The sequence below is a fragment of the Saccoglossus kowalevskii genome, chromosome 19 (assembly GCF_978046115.1).
Source record: "Saccoglossus kowalevskii chromosome 19, keSacKowa6.1, whole genome shotgun sequence".
NCBI lineage: Eukaryota > Metazoa > Hemichordata > Enteropneusta > Harrimaniidae > Saccoglossus > Saccoglossus kowalevskii.
The window spans coordinates 29388280-29404554 of NC_140659.1; the positions used below are offsets into that span (position 1 = coordinate 29388280).

The following is a 16275-nucleotide window of genomic DNA, read 5'->3' on the forward strand; positions in this document are numbered from 1 at the left end:
TTATTCAGTAAGTTATTATGATATTATTTATTTTCCAGCTTTATTACGTCTTTATTAAAAATTTATTTTTAAATGATTTTTTTGATACAATGTATTCTTTCGGCTGTTGAAATGTACAATCCTTTGCTACATGATGATGCAAACTAGATTACAATCTTGTCTCTGTCTGCCCCTCAGAGGACCATATCCCACCCCAGGTTTTAGCAAACAATGGTTTAGTCCTAGATGAAGGTAGCAGCAAGAAGATCACCACTAGTCTCCTTTCATCTACTGATGTTGACAGTAACCCTGCCGATCTGCTGTACTACATCAGCACCGTTCCATCACTTGGACATTTGGAGTACATTTCACAGCCTGGCTTACCGATTACTCAGTTTACACAGGGAGACCTAGCTGCCAAGACAATCAGATATGTACATACCAGTACAGAGGAAGACTATATGGACACTTTTACATTTAGTGTGGATGACGGCACTAATCAGGTGACACAATTAACCATAATGCATTGCAATGTGACTTATTTTGTTTACCAATATTTCTGCTCTATTCGTAGTTGTTTAAATTCATGATTATAGGGAGTGATTTATATAAACCAAATATTCATATTGGTAATTAACATTACATTACAGTATACCACAGATTAAGAAATGATGTTGAATTATTATTACCATGGTTACCAATCCTAGTCACTCATGCTGCTATATTATTGTTTTCAGGTGACACAGACGTTCTACATCACAATTGTACCTGTTGACGATTCCTTACCTCAGCTGACAAATTTTGGCATGACCGTACAAGAAGGTGTACGAAAGATGATTACTGAGTTTGAATTAAAAGCAACTGATGCGGATACCAAGGTTACTAATTAAACTGTTTAACACTTTGAGCGAAATCATTAATTCTCTATTTTCACAAATATTTTTGATTACAAATTATATTTTCAAATTCTTCTTTAAAACTACTAGCCTGATTGCTTTGATATTTGAAGTGCACATAAACAATTTGTTTGATAAAGTTAGATTGGCATGTTCTTAACAGCCAGGTCTAAACTACTGCGGAGCTATTTTAACCGCCAAGTCACTTGTTTTTTTTTATATTTCTCCAAAATACACAAAAAGTGTGAAAAATGTTGTACTAACATTTTGACAAAACTAATTATTGTATTTTAGCGGATTAAACTGTCAAATCTAGTAGATTGGTGTTGCATGTTAGTCCTTGATATCATTTGTTGAATGTTTGGCTAATTTTTTTTATTTACAGGAGAACTACGTCATCTTTACAATTGTACAACCGCCACTACGTGGTCAGATACAGTACACGATGAATGGATTACATCATAGCACTGTTAGCACGTTCTCTATGGAGGACGTTTACGAGAATCGTATTAGTTATATACATGATGGTAGCAATACGTTACAGGACAGCTTTGTATTCAGTGTGACTGATGGCACAAACCCACGTTTCATGGTACACGACGGAGGAAATGTTGTAACCACCAATGAACCACAGGTGTGGATAACACATTCATTTTCTTTTCATTAATTTTTTTTTAAAATTATTATGTCATTTATTTCTTGATTTTGGATCAGATTATCAAATATTTTAGTGACTGATGAACCTGTTACGAATATGTCATACTAGTAGTTACTTTCCTGTAGGTTTTAGCTTTCAAATGAACCAGGTTAGCTTTAATGTTAAAAAATAATAAATCATTTAATAAAGTTCAATATCTATCAATCAGCATGACAGGTTTTTTGATGATTAAAGCACGATAGTAGTCGCGCTGCGCATGTGTCACATTTGTGTTGATAAACAATCCAATGTGCTTTTCAAATGGTTTGACCTGGGTGCGACTTGCACTGATTACCGCCGGTGACTCCGATGCCTTCCAATAACATAAAAATTACTTAAAGCTTGGAAATGTCTCAGTTTGTATTCGTTGATCTATGCATATATCTCGCACATGCGCAGAGCAATGACTACTGCACTTTAAATGACCCAGTAACTGATCAAAGTTTGTTTTCTACAGTTGTTTAGTATATCTGTGTTACCAGTTGATGATGGTACACCACGATTGGTGACTAATCTTGGAATCCAGTATCTAGAATACACAGATGACAAGGTAAGCATAATAATTACTCATTGGTCACAACTCAGATTCAGCATTTTCAATACTGCTTATCTAGATTTTGCAAAGAAAACATTCTTTCTTATCGGCTGGTACCGGAAGTACGGGTGGTGGATATATAATGATTACGTACGTACATCTGTCTATATGTCCATTTGTATGTATGAACGTCTGTATGTCAGTACGTCTGTATGGGGGTCATATCAGGAGCACTTTTGCAGCTTGATATCTATACAGCTCCTGATATAGTGTTATATTGAAGACAATGCACACAACATATTCAATGACCATATACGATCATGTGACTATCATATCTAGAGCACTATATAAACATTCAACCAATGCTTTTAATAAAGAGGTCAGGGATTTGCCATCTTTGATTTTATTATCAAAATTATTAAAAAAAAATGACTTGCCCAACATACTGGAACATGGCTCTTTTACATTGGAAAATTTGCACTTATGTTAAAAGTAAATTTAGTAATCGTCTTAGTCAGGGTTTTACTTACAATATATACTATAAGATGAATTTTAAATGTTGGTGGTGATTTTATACCATTGTTGTATTCTTTTATAAACTGACTGAGAAAAAGTAGATGGGAAATTACTGGAAGTAGATGATTAGTTTCGCGTACTTCTAAGGACAACACTGATCTTAGCACTTCGCTGCTAATTCACTCATTATTTTAACTTTATACATGAAATTTGGACATCAAACTTAGGAATAGTATACTGTTGATGAATCTATCCCATAATATGCCATATCACAGATTATTCATTTCAATTCTTTAGGCATTGGCTCCTATTACACAACATCAGCTACGTACAATTGATATGGACACAGAGGATGATCAGATACTCTACACACTGACGACACCACCTCAGTTTGGTTTCCTTGAATCCACTTTAGTACCATCAATACCTATCTCATCATTTACTCAAGGTATGCTATCTTGTACATAACTGTTCCTAATCATTCACTTTTAGTTTTGTTATGGGTTTTATGAGACATTCACTGCTTGTGTACTTTGTTTGTTTACATGAAAATAAATGAGTTCTATTGTATTCTCACACAGAATAATAATAATAATCTTTATTGAAACTGTATCCCAGAGTGGGATCTTACATGTAGTTGAAAATACAATAAAGTAACACAAAAGACAAAAAAACAAAAAAAAACACAAGACAATCACAGACATTTGAATGTAAAAAAAAAAAGAAGAACAAAATTAAATTATTTGGTGATTGGTTGAAACATCTGGCATTTTAGGATTTTTTCTTTTCTTATTTTGAAACAAGTGTGGATGAATTTTCCTAGCTCAATGATTGTTTTGTCATTTTTACTTTTTAGTATATCTGTAAGATGTTCATCATCTGTCCTCAAGTTGTTTTTATTGTATTTAATATTCTTCATCATGATTTCACCTTGTATAGATTACAATTGAGAAAAAAATGCTTTTTGATCTCAATTTCCTGTTTGTCACAAACTGGGCAAATTTGGTCTTCAGCTAAAATGTTATATGTGCCCCTTTCGATTTGAAGGGTATGAGCACTTATTCTGAGTTTTGTCGTAGCAGCTCTATGATTTGGATTTTTGATTGTGGTGAGATATTTTTCATATGTAAATTCTGTTTTAATTTTCTTATAAACTTCGTAACTTGTTTTTATGGTTTTTACCTTTATTGTGTGTCAGCTAGCATTGTGTTAGCTAGTGAGTCTAGAAACCAAAAAATAAAACGTCCACTCCAAATAAATCCACATTTCAGCAGGGTACTGGCAATGTTTTGGGGCTGCAAAATTAATAATAAACAAATTAATTGATTTAAATTGTTTTAAAGCGGGGGAGTCGTCACCTGCGCATGCGTCAGATGGCCATAGCATGTCATTGTTTACAAACAAGCGTCTGCCCATGAGCCTTTGCGTTTTTAGCGTGTGTTGTTGTGGTCGCTTGGGACTCAATTCTCGCATGTGCGCAGGTGACAACCCTCCCGCTTTAATATAACCTTGTATATAGACACATACATGTATGTGCTCCAAATTTGATGATAATGAATTATTCTAAACCGTTCCAACTACTTTCTCGGTGACTTATTGGGAGGTGACATAGCAATCAACTGACATGGTCAAGTTTTGAACAAACCAACTGTTTTTAGCTCTGCTGTCGACTTTGTCGAGCAGAGCTTATCATATGAGTGATTGTCCGTCGTCGGCGTCCGTCGTCGTCCGTGTCAATGTTTTACTTTTTCGACTTCTTCTTGAAAACTATAAGCCTGAATGTTTTGATATTTGGTGTATATGTACCTTGGGTAGACCTCTCTCAGATTTGTTCATTTCATGATGATATTTTCAATTCTCTAATTTTGGTGAATATTTTTGTCATATTTGGTAAAAAGTGATATTTTCGACTTCTTGTTAAAAAACATAAGTCCAATTGCTTTGATATTACATATATAGGTACTACATGTGGACCTCTCTCAGATTTGTTCATTTTGTAATGATATCTTTAATTCTCTAATTTTAGTAAATATTTTTGTCATTTTTGGTAAAAAGTGATATTTTCGACTTCTTGTTAAAAACTGCAAGTCCAATTGCTTTTATATTACATATATAGGTACTACAAGTGGACCTCTCTCAGATTTGTTCATTTTGTAATAATATTTTCAAATCTCTAATTTTGGTGAATATTTTTGTCATTTTTGGTAAAAAGTGATATTTTCGACTTCTTGTTAAAAACAGCTAGTTCGATTGCTTTGATACTATACATATTGTTCATTTTCTAATGATATCTTCTGTTCTTAATTGAAATTTGCATTGCTAACAACGGAGCTATCACAGCCGAGAGGCTGCTTGTTTCAAATGCCAGTCAATTCTAAAACTTGATTGATGATTTACCGTCAACTGACATGGTTAAGTTTTGAACAAACCAACTGTTTTTAAGCTCCCCTGTCAACTTTGTCGAGAGGAGCTTATCATATTATATATATAGGTACTCCAGATTGTCTCAGATTTGTTCATTTCTACAGTTCTCTAGTTTTAATGAATATTTTTGTCTTTTTTGGTAAAAAGTGATATTTTCGACTTCTTGTTAAAAAAAATACAAGTCTGATTGCTTTGATACTATACATATACATTGTAAGTACCTCAGGTAGACCTCTCTCAAATTTGTTCATATTGTGATGATATCTTCAATTATCTAATTTTGATGAATTTTTTTGTAATTTTTAGTAAAAAGTGATATTTTCAAGTTTTAGTATACATAATGTTCATTGTTCATTTTCTAATGATACTTTCTGTTCTTTAATTGAAATGTGCATTGCTAACAGCGGAGCTATCTCAGCCGACAGGCTGCTTGTTTGTAATTTTTAGTAAAAAGTTGTATTTTCAAGTTTTAGTATACATAATGTTCATTGTCACATTTTTTAATGATATCTTCTTTTCTTTAATTGAAATGTGCATTACTAACAGCGGAGCTATCTCAGCCGAGAGGCTGCTTGTTTGTAATTTTTAGTAAAAAGTTATATTTTAAAGTTTTAGTATACATAATGTTCATTGTCACATTTTTTAATGATATCTTCTGTTCTTTAATTGAAATGTGCATTGCTAACAGCGGAGCTATCTCAGCCGAGAGGCTGCTTGTTTGTAATTTTTAGTAAAAAGTTATATTTTAAAGTTTTAGTATACATAATGTTCATTGTCACATTTTTTAATGATATCTTCTGTTCTTTAATTGAAATGTGCATTGCTAACAGCGGAGCTATCTCAGCCGAGAGGCTGCTTGTTTGTAATTTTTAGTAAAAAGTTATATTTTAAAGTTTTAGTATACATAATGTTCATTGTCACATTTTTTAATGATATCTTCTGTTCTTTAATTGAAATGTACATTGCTAACAGCGGAGCTATCTCAGCCGACAGGCTGCTTGTTTGTAATTTTTAGTAAAAAGTTATATTTTAAAGTTTTAGTATACATAATGTTCATTGTCACATTTTTTAATGATATCTTCTGTTCTTTAATTGAAATGTGCATTGCTAACAGCGAAGCTATCTCAGCCGACAGGCTGCTTGTTTTGACTTGCTGTGATGCATTTAAAATATCTCACATTGTTCAGCTTTAATCTTTACAAGTTGTCATTTCATTTTTTCCAGAGGATCTCAACAATGGTATCATACGCTACATGCTTTACAATGAAGTTGCAGACGTAACTGATGACAGCTTTGTTTTTGATATCGCTGATAGTAAACCGAACATTGTCTCAGACAATGTGTTTCGTATTCGCTGGTCTCGTATTAGTTTTGAGTATGATCATTACAACGTGAGTGAAACTGCTGGTCTCGTACAGGTGACTGTGAAGAGAACCGGCAATCTGAACCAGGTTAGTTATGTTCTTATCCTATGTTATCCACATTATTTTACAAAACATTTGTTTTCTTATTTTTTGTCTACTATGCTAGATTGCATAAAAAATACCTGACTTTGTCAGTCATGTGTATGAAGGAATTGGAAAAAAAATAAAGGAAAATTTAAAAAATCATGTGTGAACAAGGTTACAAGTGTTAAAACAAAAGTAATCAGTTGTCACAGCATTTTTGTGTGTGCTTCAAATCATCTATATAGTCACATACAATTGAATTTTTTCTTTCCCAGTAGTATTATTCCTATTACAGGGCATGATGTAGTTACATTAATTTGTAATATTCAATATAATTGTTTCATGTGTTGTGCCATCGATCTACTACACATTACCTACTGAAAGCTGAAATGACACTTACCTAATTTTTGTGCATTCTTCTTTCAGTATGCTATTGTTCTGTGTAGAACTGAGCAGGGCTCTGCCACCTCAGAGGGCGTTGGCTCTCTACCAGGCAAGCATGACTACGTAGAGCAAGCTGGACAGGTAATTAATTGTTTTTTGATGTCCAAATGATGGTTGGAATGCAGAAACCCATTCCGGTTTTCAAAAGTCCATCTATGGTCAAAATAAGTCGTATTTTAATCCAGTTTATAATAAATCTAATTTTTAGTTTATTTGCATGTCGACTAGACATGTTTGCCATGGAGCTTTTTAATCCATGAAATTCTTAATACATTGATGAGTGTGAATGAATGACTATGAGCATTGCTGACATATTTTAACCAATCAGAACATTACATTTGAACATGTGACATATTTTAACCAATAAGAACATCATATTTGAACATATATGTGATGTCATGCTGTATAATGCAATTATTATCAGGTTCAGTTTGAAGAAAGGGAAGACACAAAATACTGCAATGTTATAATCAATGATGATACTGTGTTCGAAGGCACTGAAATGTTCAAAGTTGAACTGAGTATGCCAGCGTATGCTTTGCTAGGGAAACCACATCAAGCAACAGTGACCATATTGGATGAAGAAGATCGTAAGTTAATCTTTATCACTAGTCTTTTTACCTAGAAATTTAAAACAGGTGTATGTAGATATCTTTTACGTATGCAGTGCCACTCTAAATCTTTAGATACAAGTTCATTTTCGGTAACATAGCAGTACATAAAAGAAAAATGTATGTCAAATCGGTGGGTATGTTAAGATGTGTCCTGTGTGCTGTTCCTGTTTCTTTTCCACAGTGCATTTCAATAATCACATGATTATTAATTATGCTGGTTTTTTCTTGAAATAAATGAAATAATACAAACTTTAAGGATTTAATATTCCTATCATTTAATCATTCTGTAGAGCCCAGTATTCAGTTTGAAGAAAGTGTGTTTCATGTAAATGAAAGTTCTGGTTATTTGTTTGCTCCAATGCTGAGAAAAGGTGAGTATTGTATACATCATGTTGTAATGTACAATTTTACAATCATCATTCCACATCAAGTACTCATGTCCAACTAGTCACCACATGTTCGCAATAATCTCTTTATCAATTTCCCTTGGAACATTGCTATATCTTATGGAATATTGTGTTAACCCTTGGAACATTGGAATATCTCATGGAACATTGCGTTATTCCTTGGAACATTGCGTTATCCCTTGGAACATTGCGTTATCCCTTGGAACATTGCGTTATCCCTTGGAACATTGCATTATCCCTTGGAACATTGCATTATCCCTTGGAACATTGCATTATCCCTTGGAACATTGCATTATCCCTTGGAACATTGCATTATCCCTTGGAACATTGCGTTATCCCTTGGAACATTGCGTTATCCCTTGGAACATTGCGTTATCCCTTGGAACATTGCGTTATCCCTTGGAACATTGCGTTATCCCTTGGAACATTGCGTTATCCCTTGGAACATTGAGTTATCCCTTGGAACATTGCGTTATCCCTTGGAACATTGCGTTATCCCTTGGAACATTGCATTATCCCTTGGAACATTGCATTATCCCTTGGAACATTGCGTTATCCCTTGGAACATTGCATTATCCCTTGGAACATTGCGTTATCCCTTGGAACATTGCATTATCCCTTGGAACATTTTGATATCCCTTGGGAATTGCAATATCACATGGAACATTACGTTGTTTCTTTTAAACATTGCGATATATTTTGGAACATTGCAATATCTTTTTAGCTCCGCTGTCGACAAAGTCGACACAGTGGAGCTGTTCATATTACTGATTGTCCGTCATCCTCGCCGTTCGTCCGTCGGCGGCGGCGGCCTCATCAGTGTCGTTGGCGTCAACTTTACAATTTCAACTTCTTCAAAACCGCAAGTCAGAATGTTTTCAAATTTGATATGCAAGTAACTTGGATGGTTCTTTCTCAGATTTCTTCATTTCATGTCAAAATCTCAAATTTTTGGTGAATATTTTTGTCATTTTTGGTAAAAAGTGATATTTTCAACTTCTTGTAAAAAACCTCAAGTCTGATTGCTTTGATATTACATATATAGGTACTACATGTGGACCTCTCTCAGATTTGTGCATTTTGTAATGCTATCTTCAATTCTCTAATTTTGGTGAATATTTTTGTTATTTTTGGAAAAAAGTGATATTTACGACTTCTTGTTAAAAACTGCAAGTCCAATTGCTTTGCTATTACATATATAGATGCTACATGTGGACCTCTTTCAGATTTGTTCATTTTGTAATGATATCTTCTGTTCTTTAATTGTAATGTGCATTGCTAACAGCGGAGCTATCTCAGCCGATAGGCTGCTTGTTCAATATTGTGATATCTCTTGGAACATTGCGATATGTATTTCAACATTGTGATATCCCTTGTAACATTGCGATATCTTTTTCAACATTGCGATATCCCTTGTAACATTGCAATATCTCTTGGAACATTGCGATATTGCTTTGAACATTGCGATATTCTTTTAAGCTGCAACATGTCTGTGATATCCTTTTGAACATTGTGTTATTTTTTGGAACACAACCAATTTCACGAGGGGTAATGGATGGTAAAAATGACAATAAGGAAATTGCAACTTCAAAATATCTTTCTCGATAATGATATTAAAGGAAAAGTTAAGCCAAACAACATAATGACCCCTCAAGAAAAAGCTACACAAATGTAGGAGAATGCAATTTACAGTTTTCTATATCAGTTTTCATTCTCTAGATATTCAACTTTTCATTTCTGACAACAGATTTTATGATAATCCTTTGCTGAAGAATCAAGATGGCGGACTACATAAATTGATGAAAAGCTGAATATCTAGAGAATGAAAAGTGATATAAAAAAACTGTAAATTGCATGCAATAATGTTGTTTTCTTTTGTTGCCTAGGTGACACTAGTTCTGCTGTGTCTGCTGTATGTTTTACTATTCCCAGAACTGCATCTGGTAGCAGTCTAGAAGGTTTGGAGTCTGGTTCAGATTTCAAAACAAGGGGTATGACTGATGAGTACAGAGTGGTATTCCCACCGAACGTTAATAAAGCCACGTGTGATATTAAGGTAAAGACTAATTTTTGATATGGTACATTAGGATGGTTGTCTATTTGATCACTCAGTTGATGTAAAAGTAATGTAACATGTAACCAGCATCTTCATTTCAAAGTGTAGTAGATTTCTGTTTCAGAAAAGTTTTGCATGTCATCCTTCTTTGCCCTTACATGTTGATCTGAGCAATGATATAAACAGATAATTTGCTCATATATAAACATACTATTGTCCGTCACTGTTAAACTAAACTAGATGAGAATATTTAAGTCAATTTCTAACTCACTATCTTACCAATAATCCAGCTAATATTTTTCTATGACTAACAAAATTTGGAAATCTTCACATGCTGAAAAAAGGAAAAAAAGGTACCAGGCAGCGAGTGCATCCTTTAGATTGTACCCAACCATTTGTTAATTAGTCAAGAGTTTCAATGGGCAAGGTTGTAATAGTTATGTTATGTATCTGTTTTAGTTGATCGATGATACTATGTTTGAGGAAGAAGAGGAGTTTGAGATTTCTTTGGCTGATCCATCTATGATGACAAATCTAGGTACATTGAACAAGGCAATTGTCAAAATAAATGGACCAAATGATGGTAAGTTATTTATCTTGTCCATGAACCTTTCCCACATTTAGATGTGGTTAAATCCTATGTATAGAAAACATATGGTGTTTTCACTAAAATAGTGAAAGCATATTGATTTGGTGTATCTGAGTGATTCCTCCTCTTAAAATGTAGAATTTACCAAACTAATAAAGGATAGGAATTGGTGCAAAGTGGAAAATCCATGACTTTTAGTGATAATTCACTTAATATTTTTTTTATTATTCTTTTCAATTTTACTGCTTCTATTTTGTTACATCCTCAGTTTTTCATCTTTATTGTAATTTTATTGAGACAATATCTTGGTAAGGATGCAATAAAGATTATTATTATTATCATTATGACTTCACCATAGAAACCATATTCCATTATTGAGATCGTATTTCTGTCAATACTATACATCTATCCTAGCTTCAACCAGACCTGGTTTGCCATGCACAAGTACAAAGTTTCTCAAAGTCCTAATTTTAGTGAAAAAATCATGGCATATTCTCTCAGAATGGGTACTGATTTGAACTCACAACATGTATATTAATTATGGGCTCAATACAACATCCACTATTTTTATTTTTATTTTCTCTCCAGAGTCTTACATATTCTTGTCACAACCTGTGTACTATTTTGGTGAGAATGAAAAAACAGTTGAAATTGAAGTATTACGGCAAGGCAGTGATCTGTCGCACAGTTCAATGGTGTGGTGTGGAACCCGAGCATCAAATCCGCTGTCTGCTCTCCCAGGTGATGATTTCATTCCTGGCTCAAGTCAGATTACATTTGGACCACAACAAACATTAGAGGTATGTCAGATAAGTTTGATGTGTATTTCAAGTTATCAGTTAAAATTAGATAATCAGTTAACAAAGTGAATAATTTCTTAAATATGATCAGAGCTTGTTGGATGAGGCTGCACACTAGTTAATCTTCTTGATATTTGGATGTTGTCATTAACCTGTTGTGGGTTAAAGTTACCTTAGCTGACTTTCGTAAAACAAACCTGAATACTTTCTTTTTGACTATTTTGGTAGAGACCTGGGAAATGATGTCCATTTGGTCCAAGAATACCTGAAAATTTGGCGCCATAAATTATGTCATTCAACGGGTTGAGCATAATTTAATCTCATTTTATTCAAAAAAATACAAAGTTGATGATATATGGGAAGATCTATAGTGCTGTATTATGACTTTAGACTTTTATGCTACTTAAATAAGCATAAATATTTTGATATTTAATATTTAATAATTCTTTGAAATCACAAACTTTCACAAGTTGCAGATGCTGCCCCTTTAACCACTTACCATTATGTATTACAAATTTTTCTTTATTTACAGACATGTAGTTTCACCATCCTTGATGACACTGCAAATCCACATATTGAAGGCAATGAGACATTTATTGTGTATCTAAGTGCTGCTATGGGAGCCACTGTGGCTGAACCGTATAAAGCCACTGTCGTCATCAATGATACAGACAATGACCGTAAGTTTTTAGCATCTCAGTAATGAAGGGAATAGTATACAAGGGAAAAATGTCTGTCGTGTTATTTTCGTTGTCGTCTTGGTCGTTTAAAGCTCCTAAAATCTTACTCTACATAGTGTTTATTGTAACTATAGCAACATATACAACGAATGTAAAGTACATTGTTTATTTAAAATGCACGTCTCTACATCATCTCTTATCATATTTTACTGACTAGATGACAGATGGAAACATCTCATTCCATGGCATCATGTTCACTCTTCCAAATACTGTAATTACAATTGTCAGGGGAACAGGGGTTGTGATGATTGGAAAGAATAAAAAAATATTTGAGGAGACAAACAATTTTGTAGCTCTCAGTAAGACAGCAATTTATGTCTAAAGTCTATTTTACTAACATTCTACTGTTATGGCTAGAATTAGATAGTGCTTTGGACTACTTCAAAAGTATAGAAATAGTAATAAAATTTGATGAAATTATTGTATACAAGAACATAAAAAGAATTATGTTAAAATGTTTTAAAATCCATTTAGTGATCTCGAATGCTTGTGAACCTACTCCAAGCTCACAAGTTCTAAGTTGGAGGTTGTAGAAATTAATTGATAAATACAAGACCAAAAATAAGATTTTTATTTTCTTTGGTTTAGTTCCTTGTATGCAGTTTGCTGTGGATGAAGTTATTGTAAAGGAGAGTGATGGTATTGTGCATATTCCTGTCGTCCGTACTGGTGATATATCATTTCAGTCTTCTGTTCGTTGTTATACCCGACAACGATCAGCTCAGGTCATGATGGACTTTGATGAAAGGAGAAATACCGATGAATTTAGAGTTGTGTTTCTACCAGGAGAAAAAGTAAGTGTTATTGTATAATGATGACAGTCACTTGTTATTGTATGTGAGATTTACAGTCTCCATAAATACAAGCATAGTTTTTAATTTTTATGAATACGACCATAGTGGTTTACATAAAGACAAATCATCCCATTAATTCTGATAAATGTTGAGAAGTACGTCTTTTATCCTGACAATGTAGGTGGATTGAGCCACCACAGATTTCATAACTAAATGTTGGTGTGTCATATAAAGTTGAATAGTTTCATCTTAAATTATCAGGGAATAAAGCATCAGGTTGAGATAAAGCTAGCATTTTGTGATTTGTGATAATGTTTTTTTATTTTTTTTTAAATATTTGTTGTGCCAGGCGACAGTTCCGGACATTGAGTGTCACTGTTGTCTCTCCTGATTTTTTATTTTCTTTCTGTATGTGCAAATTGCAAGTGCTAGTGACGACACATAGTGCATTTTGCCACAGAAGTCGTATTCATGTTTGGGACTACATGACAGGGCTGTGCAGCCATCTCTCTGTCAAATGGCAATTTGTAATGCGCTATCCTGGCGTCAACCAGGCCCGGTCGAACACAAGCGCCTGTGGACCTTAACCAAGGTTCCCCCAAAGTCGCATTCGTTAGTGAATGAATCTCGACCAGTGGAATTGGCCTTCCCATTGAGTCTGTGGCACACTCACCCAGGGTGGGGGTCGACCCTTTGATGTTCTGCCTAAGGTAGGATTTGAACTTGGGTCTACCGATCATGAGTCTGATGCGACAACCACTATGCCACTATATGTGATAATGTTTGTTTACAGGTTAAGAATTGTTCAGTGTTGATTGTTGAGGATGATGTGTATGAAGAAGAGGAGCAGTTTTTGGTTAGGTTAGGGGATCCACTTGGCAATGACTATTGTGATGCCAAAGTAGGTACCCCTAGTGAAGCTAAAATCACTATTACCAATACTGAAGATGGTAAGTTTTATTTCTGACTGATTGATTAGGTGTAGATCATGTGATCAATTTAAGTACTGTATCTCTCCATTGTGGTTTTATCCAGTGTGTTGAGTGGGTGAATATATTCAGGTCACCTAGCTTGCTTAAAACTATTTAGTTTTTTGATACAGTTATCAATAAGCTCTGTATGATAATTTTTGCTGACACCAAAATTGAGGTTATTTTGACTAATTTGAATGGTTAAAATCACCATAATATTTAACAATTATTTATTCATAATAAAAAAAAAACATTTTTTCCATTGTTAGTAAATTATATTATTATACATTTGTCACCATAACGTAACGTAATTTGTGGTATTTTACGGGGTATTTTCATACTATCATGTAAGGAAATGCAAATTCTAAATATGGAATGATTACGTGTGTAAGCATCCTCTAATAATAAAAACAAACATAGCTGCCATCAGGGTTTGACCGGACTCCACACAAAGAATTTCGCTGATTCGGTTCTAAACATTTTTGATTTTGGCTTTCCCATGATGTATCCTTGGAAGGAAAAGATGTATAATAATAAGGTTATTACGAGAATACCTCAAAGTATGCACTCAGACAGTACACCATCGCATCGACCTCCACTGCGCGTCAGTCGATACTCCAGCTGTACTGTCTTCGTGCATACTTTGAGATATTCTCGTATTAACCTCATATTATAGTGACATGAGGCTTGTATATAACTAAGACTTAATCTGTAATGTAACGTAACTGTGTACATAATATTGTAAAAATCTGTATTTCTTACCAGCACCTACCATACAGATTGAGAGAATGGCCTACACTGTATATGAACCAACCAGGGCAGATGATGTATCACTGGTAAATGTGGTTATTGTGAGAACTGGGGATCATAACGGCACATCAAAAGTCAGGTGTAGTACACGAGATGGATCCGCTAAGTCTGGAATTGATTATAATCCCAAATCAAGATTACTGAAAATGCAGCCAGGTGAGAATATGTTGAATTGATTTATGCTAATCCACTTGTTACTGGGAGGTGGGATGTTGATAAAATTGGCAAAGAGGTAGTCGCTCTGCTAAGATATGCTAAGATGTTTTTCTAAATAGCAATATCTAGCCTCATCAAAACCAAGCATTTCTGCCATTCCAGAACTGGATCTCAGCTGTTTACAGATGTATTTTGTTCAAACTTTGTACATACATTAGACATTATGGGTCTCTGATGCACGTCATTTTGTTTTTCAGATCGGATTCAAAATAGCCGACTGGTGGCCATTTTTTTGTTTTAATGAATGTAGTTCTAGTGCTATATCCATGACATGCTTTGACTGATTATGTTCAAATTGTATGTATTCATTACACATCATGTCATAGATATACAGATACATTGGTTTGACGATTCCATTAAAAATGGAATTGTGGAATTCCAGAACCGGATCTTGGTCGTTTATTGATAGATTTTGTTCAAACTTGGTACATACATTAGACATTATTGGTCCCCTGATGCACATTATTGTGTTTTTCTAATCAGTGTGAAAGTGGCTGACTGGTGGCCATTTTGTTTTAATGCTAGAACCATATTTCTGACATGCTTTGACAGATTATGTTATACATCTTGTCATAATGATGTATTGATTTGATGATCCAATTCAAAATGGCCTACCTATTTTAACTAATGCTGTTCCAGAGCAATATCGCTCAATATGGATAAGTACTTGACTGAATGCCAATCATTTTAATGTTAAAAAATCATCATAATCAAACATCAGCACCTGGATTCATATCTCCGGCATGCTTATGATAACTAACAGGGACTGTGCCATGCATGGCTTGTTTAAATTAAAATAGATGGTACAAGAAAGTATGGTATCTTACAAAATCGTTTATTTGATAATGACAATCAGTATCATTAGCACGACTGATCTATTTATCTAAATCTTGTATAAATAGTGCCATCTATTGGTGATTTTTATTATTCCTTTGTTTTTTCTTTCCATTAGGTGTGAAGAAACTTGACTTTAATGTAGAAATACTATTCAATAAGGATGTGGAATGGCATGAGACATTTAATGTGGTCTTAGGACCCGATGAACCTGTCAATGCTCTATTGGGATCTATCTCCATAGCAACCATTACTATTTTGGACCAGGAAGCTGCTGGAAGTCTAGTATTACCAGCTCCCCCATTGGTGAGTATATAGTTCTTGATTTGAGACTTCAATGACTACAAAAAGTAATTCTGTAGGTCTGGGTGACTAAGTGATGTCTGGTAGGTCTGGGTGACAAAATGATATCTGTGGTACGGTCTGGGTAACAAAGTGATGTCTGTGGTAGGCCTGGGTGACAAAGTGATGTCTGTGGTACACTGTAGGTCTGAGTGACAAAGTG

General features: G+C 34.2%; 1 protein-coding gene across 1 annotated transcript in view; it reads left to right on the top strand.

The window, feature by feature from the left end:
• LOC100377483 (extracellular matrix organizing protein FRAS1-like) overlaps nt 1-16275 on the top strand; it is an 88523-nt gene that overhangs the window by 52519 nt on the left and 19729 nt on the right. Inside the window, exons 40-56 of the mRNA XM_085493787.1 lie at nt 178-482; nt 717-857; nt 1261-1509; nt 2030-2122; nt 2921-3071; nt 6272-6498; nt 6922-7020; nt 7364-7529; nt 7844-7924; nt 9847-10016; nt 10476-10599; nt 11194-11405; nt 11938-12085; nt 12734-12939; nt 13733-13889; nt 14676-14876; nt 15889-16076. Of these exons, the coding sequence (XP_085349913.1) occupies nt 178-482; nt 717-857; nt 1261-1509; nt 2030-2122; nt 2921-3071; nt 6272-6498; nt 6922-7020; nt 7364-7529; nt 7844-7924; nt 9847-10016; nt 10476-10599; nt 11194-11405; nt 11938-12085; nt 12734-12939; nt 13733-13889; nt 14676-14876; nt 15889-16076 (2918 nt within the window). The remainder of the gene's footprint in view (nt 1-177; nt 483-716; nt 858-1260; nt 1510-2029; nt 2123-2920; nt 3072-6271; nt 6499-6921; nt 7021-7363; nt 7530-7843; nt 7925-9846; nt 10017-10475; nt 10600-11193; nt 11406-11937; nt 12086-12733; nt 12940-13732; nt 13890-14675; nt 14877-15888; nt 16077-16275) is intronic.